The 20,734-nt window shown below is 30.9% G+C and overlaps 2 protein-coding genes across 2 annotated transcripts; one reads left to right on the forward strand and one right to left on the reverse strand.

The window, feature by feature from the left end:
- Positions 1 to 10,793: 10,793 nt before the first annotated feature.
- LOC108488537 (protein FAR1-RELATED SEQUENCE 2) lies at positions 10,794 to 13,854 on the forward strand. Its single transcript, XM_017792817.2, has 3 exons — positions 10,794 to 10,984; positions 11,675 to 12,231; positions 13,292 to 13,854. Exons 2-3 carry the CDS (start codon positions 11,680 to 11,682, stop codon positions 13,484 to 13,486), a joined length of 747 nt encoding a protein of 248 aa, XP_017648306.1. The 5' UTR covers positions 10,794 to 10,984; positions 11,675 to 11,679; the 3' UTR covers positions 13,487 to 13,854.
- Positions 13,855 to 15,371: 1,517 nt separating this feature from the next.
- Positions 15,372 to 16,519, reverse strand: LOC108487239 (calmodulin-like protein 7). The gene has a single exon (XM_017791534.2). It carries the CDS (start codon positions 16,381 to 16,383, stop codon positions 15,733 to 15,735), a length of 651 nt encoding a protein of 216 aa, XP_017647023.1. The 5' UTR covers positions 16,384 to 16,519; the 3' UTR covers positions 15,372 to 15,732.
- Between the last annotated feature and the right edge of the window lie 4,215 nt (positions 16,520 to 20,734).

A 20,734-nucleotide genomic window follows, 5' to 3' on the forward strand; every position in this document is an offset into this window, starting at 1 on the left:
GTAATTTAATTAATTGAGTTTATCAAATAATAAAAGAGATCAATAAAAATTTAGGGATTCGATGACTTCTCTCATTGTTCGGTTAGGTTTACAAAAGAATATAATAGCTAAATGAGATTGAAGAGAATAAAAGTTAAATATAATTTTTTTATCATATTTAATTTTAGAAAATATTTCATTATATTTTTTATATGTCATTTATTAATTTATATAAATTATAATCAATGTTTAAAGAAAAACTTCATGGGTAAGAGATATTCAAATCCTGTTTTTAATTAATAGATTCGAATTAGATATCTAAATTGATAATATAAAATATGTAAAATTCATATCAGATATGGATGGATATCCGAATCTAGTAAGAAAATACCTATAAAAAGATAAATCTTTGATGAAACTAACGAGTAGGATCTTAGAAAGATAAACGGTGAAGGCCCGATCAACGAGCGGTGATGGATGAATAAGCTGGAATTTGATTTGATGGGTTTAGTTTTGGGGAAAGGGGGAGGCCAGCAGCAGATGGAAAAATGAAAATGATGATATCTTTTTTAAAGTTTATTGGTTAATAATTATTTGGGTTGATTTATTTATTTTTTTTGAAGTTTTTAGAATTAGTTAGAGTTAGGTTGAATTAAATAGGATTGCCCGTTTAGAGATATATATATTCTTTATAATTTTATTTTAAATAATAAAAATATATTATTATATAAGTAATTTTTTGATCGAGTTAATGTGAAGACTCAAAATTGATAATTTATTGAAATAACTAATTAAACTTAAGATATCTTTAGATAAACAGTATATTTATCTCTGATAAAATTAAAAATAACAATATTGATAAAATTAATTATTATAACTGAAAAATAAAAAATTTATGGCACCATAATTACCATCCATCCAAAAGGTGCCTTAGTGTATTGCTCCACTTGACAAAACTTAAATAGAAATAACCGGTTACTTCAATTTTCTCGATTTTTTTTTTTTTGTTAAGACTGAAAATTGCTCTTTCATATTTTACGGAGCCCGTCACATTAAGTAATGTAATAGCTTTAAGAAAGATGGTGATGGTACAACAATTGCAAGACTAGTTTTATTGTAATTCTCTAGCTTCTTTATTTTTTTTGCTTTACGAAGGCAAGTTTTTAAAATGGATAGAGGCCTAAGATAGAAAAATGGAAAACAGAAATTGTTAACAAATGAAATAAGTTTTTAGGAGAATTAGGTAAATATATATTTTTTAATGAAAATTAGAATTTTAGGCGGATTCCCCAAATTTAGAGAAATAGGCCTTTTTGGAGAGAAGATAAAAATGTCTCTTGTAGGAGGCATTTTTGTCTCAACTTAACGTGTCCCCCACGATGTGTTTCTTAAAACTGTGCCCAACCCTAACCCTAAGCTCAGGAATCCCGAGATGAAATTTTTGAACCCCGAGAATTTCGGGATAAAATTCATACATCTCATCCAATCTCGAGACAAGTCCAGCACTTTATAATTCAATCTAACCCAATACATGTTTTCTATTTTCCAAAATAAACATCATGATTAATTTAAATAAATAAATAATTTTCTCAACCCAATTTTAATTTTGTTAAAATCATGACAACTTTACCGTAAAATAATTTATTAGAAAATATATTTATTTTTTCTACATTCAATGGATTCACAATGATTAATTAATTTAATTTCATTTTCGAACTTCAATTAATTAATTAATTAATTGAAAAACCATGAATTAATTCTCAAGTCATTTTCATACTTAGTGAGAAAACCACATTCATTTCCGAATGTTTCTCATTTCTCTAACTTTACCATTTCTATTCATTTTTTGTTCATTTGATTCAACATACAGATCATTTTCGGCTTCAATGAGCTAGCGGAGTGTAACACCCCTTACCCGTATTCGACGCCGGAATAGGGTACGAGGCATTACCGGACTCACATCACAATCAATCATACAATTTCGAGTCATAAATTTTGCGCCCAACTTAAAACCATTTGAAGTTAATCATAAAGTCCCTAATACGAGCATATGAAGCCGAAAACATACTTTGGGAGTGGTTCAGGACTAAACCGAGAACTTTAGAAATTTTTACAAAATATAGAAAATTTTCCACTATACAGGGGTCACACGCCTGTGTGGATATGGGGCACGCCCGTGTGGTCAGGCCGTGTGGTCACACACGCCCGTGTCCCGACCACGTGTAACTCTCTGACTTGTAACCCATGAATAAATTGAGATCACACGGCCAAGTCACACGCCCGTGTGCTAGGCCGTGTGGAAATTAAATTTTCATAAAATAGGTGCAGACTTCACACGACCAGGGCCCACGCCCATGTTCGAGGCCGTGTAGTCCACACGGCTGAGAAAAATGCCAATTTCTTTGCCCATGTGCTCAATTCTGAGCATTCTGTTTCTCAAAATTAAGGTGCAGGGGACACACGGCCGTAACACACGCCTATGGGGCAAACCATGTGTCACACATGGCCTAGACACACGCCCGTGTGTCTACCCGTGTGGACAAAATAAAGGCTATTTACTAAGCCATTTGCCACCCTTATTCATACATACACCTTCACCAAATTCAAAGGCACAAAACATGGCATAGTTAGGCAACCAAACATCCACAATTATGGCTAATACATACCAATGCAATATCATCATCTAACATACACATGACATTAACAAGCCAAACCAAACATACCATTTTTCTCATTCCTAAAATACTACTAAGACTTATATCAACTTATATTCACTCTTCAAGGTGATATAGCATATTAATAAACAAATTCATCCATTTCACAACAAAGCATTGAACAAACAATCAACAAGTAACAAACTATTATAAATCTCATCACCAAGAAGCATTAGCACATACATGCATATAAATAGACTTACAACCATGTTAGCCAAAATGAGTAAATTTACATGACCAATTATCAAAACACCTTAAACGAATGTAAGCCAATACATTCGGCCAAATCAAATGACACATATAACAAAAATGACCAAGTCCCTATACATGCCATACATTCAAAATGCTAAGACCATTAATACCCAAAATGAGAGTTTGATAGTGTGATCCGAATCTCCGACGATCTCCGATTTCGAGTTAGCTTGGCGATGCTATAAAAACATGAAAAATAAACGGAGTAAGCTATATAGCTTAGTAAGCTCGTATGAAAGAAATAAGCAACCTTACCATGTACATAACATTCAAATAATATAACATAATTAAATGTAAACCTGCCATAGTTTCATGATCATAGTCTATTCCATCATAAAACTTACCTCATATTCATCATTTCACACATTTAATAAGCATGAGCTTTATGTACATACTTGAGCCATCTCAAAATGAATTTACACATAATCTCATATTTGTCATACCTGTGAACCACTCGGAATAATAATGTCAGATACTTGGGAAAATTTGCACACTGAGTGCCACATATGTAGCCAAAGCTACCTAAGTCTCATATCACATAATCGCCCACTCTCGAGCTATCGACGGGCCTACTTACACAAGCGTCAGTCAAGACGTAGCTACATGGTGTTGCTCACACAAGCTGTCAAATATCCGTAACATATGCCGGTATACTCAGCCACCGGTAGGTACAAGACCAGCACTCGGATCACATAATCACATAACACATACTGACCCTAGTGACATGTCATTTGTATCCTATCCTATTCCTAATGTTCAAACGGGATTTCTGCTTGTCGATTCGTCTTCAGACTCGTTCATAGGATTAAGCTCATCCATATTTATCAAACATACAATTCATGCAATATTAAAGCATTTAAATACAATTATTTTAAAACTTATTTTTAACCTACGAACTTACCTTAGTACGAAATGGATAATTGTTCAATTTAGTCCACAACCTTGTTCTTTCCCCGGTCTAGGTCAGAATCTCGTCTTTCTTGATCTATAATACCACATTTAACTTATTCAATCATCACATTATTCAATTTAATCCCAATATGACAGAAATTACATTTTTCCCCTAACTTTTCAACTTTTTACATTTTAGTCCCTAGGCTCATAAAATGATTTTCATTCAATTTCTTCATTACCCAAGCCTAACCGAATCTTTTTCATGCTCATAACAGCTCAAATTTTTCATTTATTCACATTTTAACACACAATTTACTACTTTTACAAATAGGTCCCTATTTGACATTTTCATCAAAAATCACTTAGTAAATATTGTTCATCTAACATCAAACATTCATTTTCTACCATTAGACACCAAAATGCACAAATATTCAACATAGGTAAAATTTTAGACTTTGATTTTCTTTTAAGTTAGGCCTTGAAATAGCTAGATTAGGTTACAACATTCACAATCGAGCTTGGAAGCTTGGCAAACCCTAGCTATGGTTTCCTCTTGTGTATTTCGGCCATGGGGGATGAAATTAGAAAAGATGACATCGTTTTATTAGTTATTTTTGTCTTTATTTACCAAATGACCAAAATGCCCTTCACTTAAAACTTTGAAATTTTATCTAACCATGTCCATTTTTGTCCATACAAATTATAATGGTCTAATTACCACTTAAGGGCCTCCAATTTAAGAATTCATTACAATCAAACACCCTTAGCTTCTAGAACACACATTTTGCACCTATTGCAAGTTAGTACTATTAGTCAAATTAGACACCCTATCGATAAAATTTCTTAACGAAATTTTCACACAATCATTCAATCATACTGTAGACCTTAAAGAAATAATAAAATAAATATTTCTACTTCAAATTTGTGGTTCCAAAACCACTGTTTTGATTTGACCCTAAAACGGGCTGTTACACAGAGGGACTGATTAAACATATGTGATTAAGGCTCAAATGATTGATAATTAAGTTCAAAATTTTCGCATATTAATTATAAACTCATTTAGTCATGAAGTCATTCCTGTAATGACCCAAAATTCACGGGCACCGGAAAAGTGAGTTATAAAGTCTCCGTCTTAGTGAAATAAGTTCGAAAATAATTATTAGAAATATTTATGAGTTTAGTGGTGTGTCTAATTAGGTTTTAATTAGGTGAAATTAGCTTAATTTAGAGTAATTAGTAAAAAGGACTAAATTGAATAAGGGATAAAAGTTTAATTATAAAGTAATAGAAAGTAGAAAGGCTAAAATGGCAATTGAGCCATTTGCAAAAGATGAGGCGGCATATGTGTTAAAAAAATTCTAAGATTTTATTATTATTATTAATTATTAAATTAATATTATTATTATTATTATGGTTCATATTAAGTTAAAGATATTTATTAATTAAATAATTAATTTATGAGATTTTTGTTTGACAAACAAATTGAATAATGACAATTGTAATAAAAATATTGGTACATTTATAATAAATAGATATGTACACTTGTAATAAAAATAACTAATTTACTTAATATTAAAGTAAAAGATATTTGTTAATTAAATAATTAAATTATTAGATTTTTGTGTGAAAAATAAAATAAATGGTGACAAATGTATGGTATAGATGGTGTACACTTGTATGTATATAATTAAATACTTAATAGATAATTAAAATAAATATATTATAATATATGTTAATTAAATAAACAAAGTAAATAAAGCATAAAAGAAAAATAAAGAAACAAAGAAACAGAGAGCATTTCCAAGGTAGCAGGAAAAAGAAAGAAAGAAAAGAAAAAGGGGAAATTGGTTTTTGAAGCTTGGAGTTTAATTGGTAAGCTCAATCAAGTCCTTTTCTCTTAATTTTGACGTTTTAAAAGTATTAAAACAAGGTTCTGATGGAATTAAGTTGGTAGTTTAGAAGTTCTTAGTTTTTTTAAACAAAGTTTATGTTGAATAAGATGATGAAATAGGGGTTTAATTGAATGAAATTTAAGTTAGAATAGATAAAGGGATTGAAATGTAAAGTAAACTATAAGTTTTGTGTTTTGGGGGCTAAATTGAAGAAAATTCAAAATTAGGAAAATATGTTGAAAATTTAATAGTTAAACTTGAGTTTAAATGAAATTTGAATAGAAATAAAGTGTGAATTGGTGTTGTAAATTTGGTTATTAACATTTTACACCAAAACAGTTTTGGGCAGTAGTAGTGTTCTAACTTTGAAAATTCACCAAAAATTGTAGAAATCGAAATAGAGAATAAAAAAAATATAGAATTAAATCTTATTGAGCCTAGTTTCTTGTAAAAGAAACGATATAAGAAAATAAATTGTATATCATAAGATATTATAATTTTTGTGAGACAAGGTCAGAATGAATTCGGGTTCTCCTGTTCTGACTTTGAAAAATCACTAAAAATGATATAAAAATAATAATGGGTTGGAATTTATATTTTTAAAATCCTTAATGAACCTATTTTCAAGATAATGAAACGGAAACATCATCCGAATCTTGTACAATGAGATAATTAATTTTTAGTGAAGAATGGTCAGAACTGTTTGACAGCATAACAGGGACAAATTTAAAGAATAAACTGTACTTATTAGCTAAACCAAAAATTCTAGAAATTTTATGGTAAGAATATATGTGAGTCTAGTTTCAGGGAAATTAGCGGATCTTAATTTGGAATTTCTTAACTCAAGATATAAATGATTTAGTAATAATGACTCAAGTAGACAGCTTTGAATGAACATATAAGTAATAGTGGAATTATATGTACAAAAAAAAATGGATAAATTTGCATGTTTAGGCTCATGAATTAAATTGAATTGTGTTGTATTGATGATTATAAATTATTATTATTTTCGTAGTTAACAAAGAATCCAAGACATCGGCGCACAAAGGGAAGGAGAAAGCTATCGATGATTAAAATGAGAAATTCACGGTTTGTATTACTATAATTCAATTTACTTTTTATTAAATGTTTTATATCAATTCTATATTTAATAAGTGAGTTATAAAGTAAGTATTGATATTTGAGTTAAATGAGAATTGAATTGAATGGTGAATGTGTATGTATAATTGAATTGTAAATTGATTTGAATGTGAAAATTTTAATTGAAAAGTAATCTTGGATTGGAAATGAAAGTGAATTGAGAATTGAAATACCCTATTAACTAGTGGGGCTAAGTCGGATATAATTGGCATGCCATAGGATCTGGAAGTGTACGGGATTTACCGGCTTTACTGATCAGGCACTTTATGTATCGTATTTCAAGCACCTTTTGTGTCGTATCAAGCACCTCTTGTGTCGTATCAAGCACCTCGTGTGTCGTTTTAGGCACTTTATGTGTCGTATTCTGATCAGGTACTATGTACCATTTTAGGCATAATGTGCCGTACTGGTGTGTTTGGGTTGGAATCCGTGTATCCGTCAAAGTCCGGGTTTGTTAATAGGGTGAACATCTAAAATGAGAAATTTAAAATAAATTGATTGATTATATTATTGAAATATTGAAAGAAATGAGAAAGTTGAATTATGAATTGAAATGAAGATTAAAAATGAAAGGCATGAATTTAATATTCATGTAGTGATTGAAATTGTCACATGTGATATGTGATGGAAATTGAAGAATAGTTAAAAAATTGTATTGTTGTTTTTAATTAACGAAGTTTAAGAATGAATTGATATTTGAGAAATTGGATAGTTACATGTTCGGTAATTATAATTCTTTATTGCTATTATAATTTGAATTATGGTAATACCACTGAGTATGGAATACTCAGCGTGCGGTTGTTTCCGTGCATAGGTTAATAGGAGTCTAGTGTCCCGGTCCAGCATCCGAACGATCCCGACTCCAGCAAAAAGATTTTTGGTGATGATTTTCTTTCCTTAATTGGAAGTGGCATGTACTAGGTGTTGTATAGGTTACATTGATATGCTTGTAATGTTGGTTGTAAGAATGGTATACCATATTTTGTTATCAGTTTGATAAAATGGTAAAGATTATATTATATAATTTGGTATTAAGTTAGAATGAAAAATGAATGAAGTTATTAGTTAATTTTGATTAATATTAAGAATGTTTAGTTATTAAATTACTATGTTAATGAATTGGTTATGATTTAGGTGTATTTAGGTTTAAATTGTTTTTGATTGTGCCATTGGTCTTGGATTAGTTAGTTTTTGGTTTGAACTTGCAGGGGGTTTTATATAAAAATAAGAAAAAATGCTGTCAAAATTTTTTATAAAAAAAATTTAATGAATGAAGTTAATTAGAAATAAAAACATAATTTATATGAATTTATAATTATACTATAATATGTTGGTTAAATAATTAATTGTTTAATTATTTATTTATTAAGAATTATCTGTAATTTGTTTGATTTGTCTAGTAATGCCCCGTAACCCTGTTCTGGCGAGGGTTAGGGTTGAAGGGTATTACAATTCCACTATAGTGTCATGACTGGGATTTCCCTAATGACATACTATTATGAAAGCAACTTGATCAGTGTTCGTCCAATGACCTTGTCATAAGTGTATTACATTCATAGGATATTTTCAATCTCTTTGGAATAAATTTTCTCTCCCAATATGATCTTATTTTTTCTCATGATAACCATTACATCTTTCTTCATGAAAAGTCAATTACTATCAAATAGTAATTAAGTCATTCATCACAAAGATGAACGACCTGTGGCTACGTTTACATTTTATCTATCATGTAACGTAAATGAGAGGATATCATTTACCCATGTCTTGGGCTATGAATTCCACTATTGTGAATGATGCTACATATTGTAGAAGTAGTATACCCAACGCACTAGCTTTTGGTTTCTTATCTATTTGAACTTATGCTTTTACTTACATCAAAGTATACGAGTCACGTACACATAGTCCATCATCCATTCAAGATTAAGGTATGTCACACTGTGAACGTCACAAGTGAATAAATCTATAAACGGATTCAAGATCTATTCTTCTTGGGTGTAGTCCAATGTACTGTGAGTCTAGTCACTCACATCTATGTCTTTATCTTTTAGAAGTCATCCATTTCGATGCCTAAGATAAGGTGATCTACCACAAATTGATGTGGCAAATTATGCTTTTCTGACGCACTTAAGGAGCTTTTTCTCAAGTAAAATAACATCTTAGTGTAGGTTTTCGTTATTTTTGTTATTTTTATATTTTAGATTAAATAAGTGAAAATGTCTCGTTTTTGTTTATTTTGTGACCTAATTTGACCGATAGCGCCATTGGGAGGCTTAACGTGTGTTTAAGTGATCAGGGACGTGTTAAAGGTAGAAAACGAGCTAAAATGACACCAAGGGCAAGGGTATCACGATATCCAACCCTTGGAATCATGATACCTCCAACAATATAGAAGAGTGAAGACACCCTTCAGTGGTATCGCGATAACCACCCTCCAAGGAAAACCCCCCAAGTTTTAATACTGCTCGAGATATCACAATATCTTCTTCTAGGTATTGCAATACCACCTTTGTTAAGGGGACAAACTGGGACAAAAAAGGTAGTCTTTGTCTACTCGATCTACCAATCACATAAGGGCATTTTTGGTAACAAAAAGTCATCAGAATACACTTCAAACCAGCCAAAAATTGTTGAGGAGGAGAGACACACATATTAGCTTAGTTTTAGGTTTAATTTTCTCTAAGTTTTCTTTAATTTTTCTCTACATTTTTCTAAGTTTTTTTTTCCTTTTCTTCTACCTTAGATTAAAGTTTATTTTTCTGCATTTAGTTCTTGTTCGTGTTGTTCTAAATGTTAGTTTAGTTAGTTATTACTGTAACTAAGGTTTATTTACATTTTCAGTCTTTGTACCTTACCTTTAAGACATTTTAAGCTTTAGTTTAATGTATTTTAGTTTATTTTACCTTAAATATGTTAAAGCTTGTTCCTTTTATGTTATTTGCTTTAGATTTTTTGGTTAAATGCTTTTGGTTTCATGCTATTTAAGTTCTCTTGCATAAAAATCTCAACTTTCACATTTTTCTCAAGCTTTACTTTAATGATTGTTCTGTTTTCCATGTTTATATTTATTTTCTTTACTTTGAACATGTGTAGCTAAACCTTTAAAGAGGTTGGTTGATGTAGATATAAGTAAACTAAAATCTTTGGATAAAGGACTAAATCGTAACAAATTGAATTAATTCGAATAGAATTAAGAATTTAGGTAGTGACGAATTTAAGAAAAATCAAGATAAAGTGACACCGAAAGGTAATTTTGTCACACACACGTTTATTAGTCTCAAATTAACCGGCGAGATTGAAAGATAAATCGAACCTAATTCGTCTAAGTCGGTAAAATTGAGATTGGAAGATAAAATAAGCCATTTGTAATTTATGCGATTTATGTCCCTAGTTCGAGGTTCAATGAATCATATCAAAATCAACCAACCCCCATTAGTTAATTATTAGATAGTCCCTTAATTTTACACTCTTTGCAATTTAGTCCCTAGAATAGAATATTTAATTTTCTTGCAAACTTGTCTTGGTATGAATTGTCGTACCAGAAAATCGTATTAGTAATCGCTTAGACTCTATTGTGTAGGCTAGTTATTGTTCAATTGCCTCTTCCTTTGTGTTCGACCCTTTGTAATACTTTGTGTTCCATCGGAACTATAAATATTACAACTAATATTGTACGCTTGCAATAAAATCGAGCTTTCAAAATGATTATATAAAATTGTTGTTTTAATGTGCATGGGCGCAGTCGGTCACAATACACCTCTTTAATTAGACTTGATAAACGACATATTAGATTTTTCAATCAATTTGCTCATTTCTGGTTAGCCTAAGGATATGTTTAGGTTTGTCTACTAATATAAGTTGTCTTTCTATATTAAGATCCAACCACATAATACTACTTAGTATTAGATTTTTCAAATTCAATTTATTAGAGGTGTGTTTTATCGTACAGGAACTTAAGAGCAATTTACACCGATTTAACCCAAAATTTTCTTGCCTATAAAATCTCTGTTTTTTTCTTTTTCTCGAGAAAATTTGTCCCTGTTTGGGAACAGAAACTCCAAACTTGTCCCTGTTTGAAGACCAAAAAAGGAAAACATATTTCAAAGATCAAAAAAAGTAAGTTCTAGTCCGAATTGCCAGCTTCTTTTCTTCTCTCTCTTAGTTTCTGGGTTTTACTAGTTAATGGCAATTACTGATTCATTTAACTTTGAACTTCTTTTTGGCTACATTTTTATGGTTGGGAAACTTAGATAGGATGTTTTTGAGTAATTTAAGAACTGGGTTTGTTCTGAATTTCTTAAGAAAATAGAAACAAAAGTTTATGTTCAATTTGGAAATAAATGCATTAGCATATTTGATTAGCAATGTACAAAGTACAAAACAAAAAGATGAAAAAAAGGGGAGTATTTGTTATGAGTTAAGGAATAATTTCCCTGTTTGGAAAAGCAGAAAGAAACAATTTTCCTGATTGGCATAACTTTTAGCTGTATAAAAGAGCAAAATTTGAGGTCTTGAACTAGGCTTTTCCTATTAATACCATTGATGATTTATGAAGTTTCTTAAAATAAAATGATGTTGGAAATATAATTTGGGTGTGGCTTTTACTTTCCCTTCTGTTTTTGGTTATATAATTTGCTTGATCCCAATTATATATTTTGAAACAGCATGGTTGAATGGAATTAGATTTTATATATATACATATATCTTGATGAACTAAACAGCAACTTATGCGAAAATATTTGAACTGGTAAGATACTGTGTAGTTGAGGAATTAGATAATATTGTTACTGTCTTTCTTGTTAGCAGGAATAATGGCAGGGACTGCTGGTCCACATGAATTTTCGGATACTGATAGAAGCTCCGAGGATGAAACTGCAGTTAACATGGCCAAATACAAAGGGATCAGACAAGAACTGTTGCAGGAACAAAATATAATGGATAATGAGTTCATTTCATCAGAACAAGCTAATGAGGCTTTGGGTTTGGGGAATTTGGAGCCATATACTGGGATGACTTTTCAATCCCTGGATGATGCAAGAGATTTTTATTTTGAATATGCCAGGCGCACTGGCTTCAGCATACGAACAAATCGGATTCGACACTCACTAAAGAACTTGGCTATAATTGGCCGGGATTTTGTGTGTTCCAGAGAAGGTTTTCGTGCGGCAAAGCATGTACATAGAAAAGACAGGGTTCTTCCTCCAAGGCCAGTTACAAGAGAAGGGTGCAAAGCAATGATAAGGTTGGCTGCTAGGGATGGAGGTAAATGGGTTGTTACCAAATTTGTACGCGAGCATAGCCACAAGTTAATGGCACACTGCAAATTTCCCGGAGAGCTGCCAACTGTAAACATGCTAAGTGAGGTAAGTCTTAGATGCTTGAAAGTAGTCTACCGGGTTGATGTAACTCATTGTCATCATAATAAGACTTTGTATCTTGGTGTGGAACTAAATTATAGACTCTCAGAAGGGTCTGATTTTAAATCAATATTTCATTGCCCCTGTTATCACTAATTTCAATTCCCTGAAACATATTGAGCATTTTAGCTAGGTAAGAACAAGATGCTCTGAGAAGATTGTGATGGCTATGTTGTTTGTCCAGCAAAGGTGTTCTTCAATGTTCATATACATTGAGCATTACCGAGTGGAGTATGCAAACTGTGTAAATTCCGAAAATTTGCTTGTATGCTAGTCTGGTGTTGAATCTCATTCTCAATCTTTTTCCATTTCCGTTATGCATTACATTTGGATTCAAAATTTCCTTGGAAGTTCTTGCTAGAAATTGAAAGAATAAAATACCTATGGGTATGTGATGTTTGGCAACTTGCCTAGGTTTTTATGCATTTGCTTGTACTTAATTATGTTATCAAATAATTCTATGAGAAGATCATACTAGAAATGGGAGATCCTTTTGCCTGCAAAGTAGCTTCTAAGAGTTCGAGAAGCATGGGAAACAAGGATGACACTATAGTAGTGGCTTAAGTCAAGCAATAGGACCAATTTAAACAATTTGAGGCTTCGAGTTAGTGTAAATACAAATATTGTGACTTCAATACTATGTTACATTGTTACTATGAATATATTTCATCCAAAGATGTTCAGTTGACTATTTAGGTCTTCTTCTATAACTTTTATCATGCCATACACGGCTTTTTATTCGACATGTTTGTTCATCACCAAGTTGTCAACCCTATGCATGTACTTCCCACGAGTGTGAACTTAGCGAATTATATGCTTGACTGCATGCAACCATTGTACTAACTTGATTCTTAATTTTTCAGTGAATTTCTTGTTTCTAAATGAGAATAATAATACCTTCTGTCTATCAGTATTTTCTTTGTTTTAAATGAGGAAATTTTTCTGGTTGAAAATCATGCATATGATGCTCCTTGACTGTAAGATACTTACATTGATGCTATTGCAGGAAGAGAAGGATAAGAAAATACAGGATCTATACAATGAGCTACATCGGGAAAGAGCACGGTCTGCGGCATTTCAACAACAACTGCATATGATTCTCAAAGATCTTGAAGAACATGCTGAATTCATGTCGATTAGAGTTGAAGACATAGTTGACAGCCTGAAAAGGGTTGAACTCGATGATTCTAGCTTTAACTAGCCATGACATCGAGTAAGTTTTTCATGGGATAGGCCGTAACTAGACATAATTTCAGATAGGTAGGACACTGGTAAATTCAGTCATTGGGTTTCATCAGTCTAACTGTTCTGAGGCTGACATTGTAATTCATTAACATAACATTGTATCTTAGGAACCACCATGATAGAAGAAATATGTGCTGGGGATTCCTCAGGTATTCCCCTCTCAATGTGTTCAGTTCTGTTCAAACAAGTAAATATGATAAAAAATTATGTAACCAAGGAGCTGTAGGAGGTTTGAGCTCAACCTGATATTGAAGGGTCGTAGTTCGGTTGGTCGAACTCAGTTGAGTTTTACTTTTAAAGCTCAACAACAATTTGCCATAAAAATCGAATAGCTGAAGCTCATTTGATTAGGCCAATTAGGTTTGTTTCCCAATAAGCTTCATTTTTGTGTGCAACCTTAAACTCGATTATTTATACTCAAGTTTGAGTTTGAATTGAGCTTTTGAACACTAATTTAGAGAAAAAAAAAAAAAAAAAACCTTGATTAGGATCACAAGCTACTTGAGGCAAGCATTTCAACTTGGTTGATAGCTCAAGCTTAAGTTCAACTCGACAATAATAGAATTGAATTTGGCTTTTTGAGTTGAACCTTGGCGCAATAGCATTGTTGCATATTAATTTCCTTGAACTTCAATGATGAGTCCTTGATATTGGCTGAAAACCACCTCCTTTCGACCCAACATGATTCAATACACCGATTACTAGATTGACTTATTACCCCAAACTTCGTATGCCCTCTCAGAAGCATTGAGATAATTATAGTTAGAAAATTTCTCAAACATGGAAGATAATTCAGTATTTGTTTACCAGTGGAGATGGACCCTGAACAGGGTGGAAGACTCTTGTCATTTGAAGCACATCAAAGCTGAATCTACCCGCAAGTTTGGAATTTGAGCAGAGGTCAAATGTATGAACATGTTCTAGAAGCAGCCACTTATTCTTTCACGTTCTTCTTTTAGAATTTGACCAGCGAATGAGGGAAAGGTTGAATCTGGAATTCTCAATGTTGTAGTAGTCAATGCTTGATTTGAGAGATACCCAGCACCACTAATAGTAGTTTTGCATTATGCTATTGTTATACAACTTACACCATAAGCATAAACAAGATGCCAAAATTCAATTAGCTGGTCTTGTGGGATCGTTTAAATCTTGATTGACATCAGGTCGTAAGTTCAAATCTGGACAATCCCTTCTTTTATCTCTTAAAATAAATACAAAAACTAATGTGAAATATATCAATTTATTAATGTCAATTTTTTGAAGCATATAACATTAGATGTTACATTTGTGTTCATATGTGGATGCTGTCTAGGATTGAAAATGCAAAAGAAAAATTAAAGTTAGACTAAAATTAAAAGACAAAAAAAAAAAATACACTAAAAAAAGAAAACCCTAATCCACATCTAAAATTTCCAATAACAACAAAAATCAATCTTAGAACCAAAAATATGCACAAAATATTATAATTTTGAAATAACAGAAGAATAACCCCAACCTGAAATTTGTGGATTATATCAAATTTTGGATTTTAAGAGTTGTAAAAGAAGATTTTAGAGTGGGTTTAGGGTTGAAGAAGTAAGAATTCGGGGCATTTACTTTATTTTCCCTTTTAATTTTTTGTTTCGACTTAAATTTTGTAACCCACAAATAAAGTTGGCGTGTACAATCGAGTATGTCCAAAAAAGAATATTTGATTCTTGACTAAATCACAAAGGTAATATGAGTAATTATTTTGAATATTTATCTTAATTCAATTAGATCAATATTGATAATAATATTAATGTAAAAATACGTAAATTTAAATATATAATATTAATATAAAAGTACCAGGACAGAAACACTTAGTGATAAAAATATGATAAATAAGCAGATCACATATCAAATATACACAAGGGAATAAGAGGAATAAAAAAGAAATTAAGATTAGAAAAAATAAAGACAATGAGGAAATTCAGAAACAGAAACAATAAAACCACCAAATTCCCAAACCAATCTTACAATCCTGAAAAAATAAACCCAAATAAAATGGAACCAAAAACACCATACTGCTATGAATCTTTGGTGATAAAAATTGTTCCCCCATTCCTCCCATCCCATTGCATCCTCTCCCTTTCTTAAGTTATGGATTCCATTTTCCAACAAATGTAATGCAGCCCGAAGATCTTACAAGCTTATCTACAAATCCAATATAGACGGAATGTTTTATGCCATGGCTGTAAAGCCACCTCCTTTCATCATTTGCTTGAATTCCATAAAATTAACCCTACCGTCACCGTCTACATCCACCTTCGTTATCATCCTTTTACAATCTTCGATCCCTTTCCCTTGCTTAAGCCCAAGCGATTCCAAAACGGACCTCAACTCCTCCACGGAAATGTATCCGTCACCGTTTTGATCGAAAACATTGAAAGCTTCCTTCATATCTTCTTCTTCATCCTTATTATCCATAATGGATCGGTACAGCTCACTGAACTCGTCGATATCGATGCACTTATCGCCGTTGACATCAATCTTTTCGATCATTTGGGTTAATTCAGGATCAGGGATGCAGATACCCATATTCTCCAACGAATCGTTCAACTCTTTCTTGGAGATGGACCCATCTCCGTTCTTGTCGAACAATTGGAACACTCTCTTCAACTCAGCAGCGTCCATTCTTTTTAGAGGACAACGAGGGGAGACCGATGCCAATGCAACTGCCGGAGATGGGTTCTTTTCGGTTTCACCTCCGACAGAAACAAAGGGGGTGGTGATAGTACAAGAAGGAGAGAGGAAAGATTTGAGCTTTCTGGGGACCAAATAGTCGAGGAGGAGATTGTATAGCAAGAAAATCCGAAAGAGAAGAGAGGGCATTGAAAGTGGGGAAACGAATATTTGTGCGGTGGAAAGCAAATTTGGGAGAAAAAATAGTTGAGGAGTTTGGAAGGGAAAAGAAAGCGTATTTAGAGGATAGTTAGGCCGGCGTGTGTTCCAATAAACGCGTTTCGTTGAATTAAATAATTGGACCGTTGATAACGGATCTTTAGAGAAATGGGAAATTTTAAAGGAGGGGACCGTTGCCTTATTATTATTATTCTTCTTTACTCTACTCGACTTCCTCAACGGATGTTTACGCGTGTTTTAGGTGTGGGACTGAGACTTGGTTTTCTTTAAGCACGGTCATTCCTAACTCAATTTTACTAGAATTAGTCCACTCTGGCTTTCCCGCTATGTCTAACATCCATTTCTTTTATATTTAGATTTTGACTGATTTTTGCTCTTTCCAAAACAATCACCCGTAACTCTTATTATTACAAAAACCCAACCTCTATGGTATATCAAATCTTCCCCAACGAGAATTAATTCAAATGAAAAAAAAAAAAAGTTTTGAGAAGAAAATGATTCTATTTGATCCCTATACTTTATTAGTATTAAGAAATAAAATAATCGTGAATCTCGAGTAATTAACCAAGTTGTCAAAGTTGCTAAAATGGTAACAAATCCTATCAATAAAATAAGACATTCATTCTCATCTTGTCTCATCCCATCTTAACGTGATTTTTGCTAATTATTTTAAATATTTTCAATCTTTTATTTAAACATAATTTTAAAAAAAACGTAAGGGATTTTTCTATAAAGCATTTTTATATTTGGTTAAAAATATGATATAAGTCCATGTACACTTCAATTTTTTTTATATTTAGTTTCTATATTTTTATTTTCGAATTTAGTTTATCTATTTTTAATTTTTAAAATTCAAGTCTAATCATTAATATATATATATATACATATATATATTTTAAAGCTAATGATTTTATATTTTTAATAAATTTAATCCTCAGATTTTACACATTCAGTCCCTCTATATTTAAAGGTAATGATTTATATATAAGTATATTTATTTTAAATTTTTTTATATATTTTTAACAAATTTAATTTTCAAAGTTTACATATTTGGTCTCTCTATATATTAAAGCTAATGACTTTTATATATATATATATATATATATATATATATATATATATATATATTTCAACGTTTTTAGTTGTTAAAATATGTAAATGATGAGAGATTAATTTATTATTATGTTAATTAAATTTATACACAATTGATGAATAACATTATTTGTCATAAATAATTATTTTAATTATTCATTTTAAAATTTACTGAGATTAAATTAATTTTATTTTTTAAGAATGAACAATTTATCCTAAATTAAAATCCAGAGCAATAGGAGAGTTGTTTTACCTTTTCATTCTGAACCTTGCTTTTTCTTTTTGGGTAGAAAGACTTTTGCACATATTATATTTTATGCATATTGCATATTGTATAATATTGTTGTCATGTTTTATTATTCTGTATTATTATATTGAACTTCTGTCTTTTGTCTATTAATTATAAGTGTTGGTCCTATAATTCAATTTGTGAGTTTGTGGTAATAATTTCATCCTGTTAAGGGTGGGTAAGTTATACCCAAACTTTTTATTACATTTTATTTTGTATATCACAGTTTTAATAAATATAAAAAAAAATTTAAGCATGATTATGACATCAACAATACATAAATTGCCCAAATCTGCATTTAGGTAATAGATTTTTAGGATTGAGATCCTTGAAATATCAAAATAAAAAATAAAATAAAAATTTGAATATTTTAATTAGCACTAATTATTCTCATCTTACACACATTATCATCAATGGATATTTTAATTACCAACAAGTGTTGGATGCATTGATAAGATATATTGTATGTTTAAAGGGACATGTAAATTCAAATTTTAAAAATAATATTATTAAGAGAAATAACCACAAATCTCAAATATGAACATCAAAAATACAACAACAAAAATCACCATATAGGCAGGCATATATTTCAATTTTACATTAATTTTATTTATTTTAATATATTTTAAGAGGGCACTTGCAAATGCAAATCGTGTAAGACTTAAAAATAATTATATGCTGAGTTTCAAATGTCCTTTAAGAAAAATTAAATCCATAGACAAAATAATTAGAGTTTACGTTTTTTAATGTTTTAAAAATACATGTACATTAAAAAAATGTATTAGAAAGTATATTTGTAATGTTTCTTCTTAATGTTTTCTACTTTATATTTAGAATTATCGTTGAAATTTGAATATATATTTTATCATTACACATAACATTATATAATTAGATTTATAATGTTAAACATGACAAGAAAAATACAATTAAATAAGCATTAACAAGTTACAAAACGAACAAATAGATTAGACGAACGCATGAATATATATTTTCCCTTTTTTAAAATAGCAAAACAAAATAGGTCTCTTTCCGCCTTAGAATTCCCGCTAAAAATATTCATTTATTATTGTTATATGATATGAGACCAAAAAGAGGAAATAAAAAGATCCGTTTTATATATCAATAGATAAAATAAGGGTGTGAAAAACAAGATACGGATTCTCTACAATGACATTGTAGACCAATTGAAAAGGATATAGCGCAGCTTAGTATCGTGTTTGTTTTGGGTATAAAATGTTACGGGTTCATATACTGTCACTTCTCCTTTGAGTAGGAATTTATATATATCAATATATCTAAAATATAATTATAATGGAAATAACATGAAAAATTATAAAAGAAATAAACAAATCACACATATTAAATAATTTAGTGTGGCAAAAGCCAGCAGTGTGCATAATTAAATATGATGTGGGTACATGTTTCCCACAAATTAATGTAATGGATAGCAATTAATTGCCAGTTGGGTTTCATCAAAGTAGTAATGCAAATTGCAAAATTGGCAGAATTAAGGCTTTAAATTCTGACCCTAACCCTACCCCTATCCCTCTGTCAGTAACCACCCAGCTCATAATTTCCTTTTATAATACAAAATTTCACTTTATTAAATATTTAAAGGATAATTATTATATGAATTCACTTAAGTAGTAAAAAAGGTTAGGGTTATGTAATATTTTGAAAAAACAAATAAAATAGAAGAAGAAGAGAGATAAACTAAACAAGGGCAAGCTGTTAAGAGTTAATTATAAAAATAGGTAAGAGAAAGTTGATAATGTGAGTGAAGAGTTGACTAAGCCACTGAAATGTTGCATGTTAAAGAGACAATAGGGAAAAAGTTGAGTGTTAGGCATTTTATGTGTGTTGGAAACATAAATTAATGCAAGTGATATGTGTGTGCATGAGCTGTTGTCTGGTTGTCTTCATCCAATCTTCACTCTTCTGCATTTAAGGAAAAAAAAAAAAAGAAGCGAAAAAGTTCCATGAATCATGGCTTGGCACACGGTGCCACTAAGGTCAATCGCCACCTTTCATGTCTTTTCCCATTTCTGCGCTTCTGTGGCTTCCAATAACTAACACTTGGACTGCCTTATCTTACATTGTTGTTGGAAATGTTAGATTCGATTATCATGTTTCATTTAACTTCATTACAGTTATGCCCTCATTATTTTCCCATCTTACTTTTCCCCTCCATTACTTCCTTTTGTTTTCTGCTATTATTGTTATATGTTCCGATTCACCTGTATACTGGATTAATGTCTACTATCAACGGTCGTAAATTATTTTGTTGTTTGCATGTATAATGAAGAGGAAAAAAAATAATTAAGAGGCATATGAGGATTAAAGATAGGGATTGTAGAAATTATGTCCATAGCAACAAACGTTAATCATTCAAGAGGGGGATGTTGAGTATTTGAGGAAGTTCTTTTTCAAAATGCTAAAGATAGGGAATTATTCCACCAGTTTGACCTTGATGGATATAAAAAGGTTGAAGAATATTATTTGCATCCATCCTTAGAGTAAAGTTGCTTTTGAAGACTTCTATTTCAGTTAAATTTGAGAAATAATCTTTCAGTTAAATTTTGTTTATTTGATTCAATCAAACTCTGATTAGTCTAGATTATTTTATTATTATTTGACCTGTGATTAGACTCTTTTACGACCTTAAAAAAAACACCTATTAGAGATTAGAACTCATAACACTTTTAGAGAATTTTGTGTTTACGTTTTGAGGGTTCTTTGTTTTCGGGTTTTCAGGGTTTAGTTTTTATCTCCATCTTTTGTAATTTTCGTTCTTTTGCCATTATAGTATAATTATCTTTACTCGTGATTTTTTATCCTCTTTGGAGGAATTTTTCCAAGTTAAAATTGTGTGTTCAATTTCTCAATTTCTTCCACTATGTTTTACTTGTTCATTGTTTAATCGGGTCGATCCCCAACAAT

This window comes from Gossypium arboreum, chromosome 10, assembly GCF_025698485.1.
Source record: "Gossypium arboreum isolate Shixiya-1 chromosome 10, ASM2569848v2, whole genome shotgun sequence".
NCBI lineage: Eukaryota > Viridiplantae > Streptophyta > Magnoliopsida > Malvales > Malvaceae > Gossypium > Gossypium arboreum.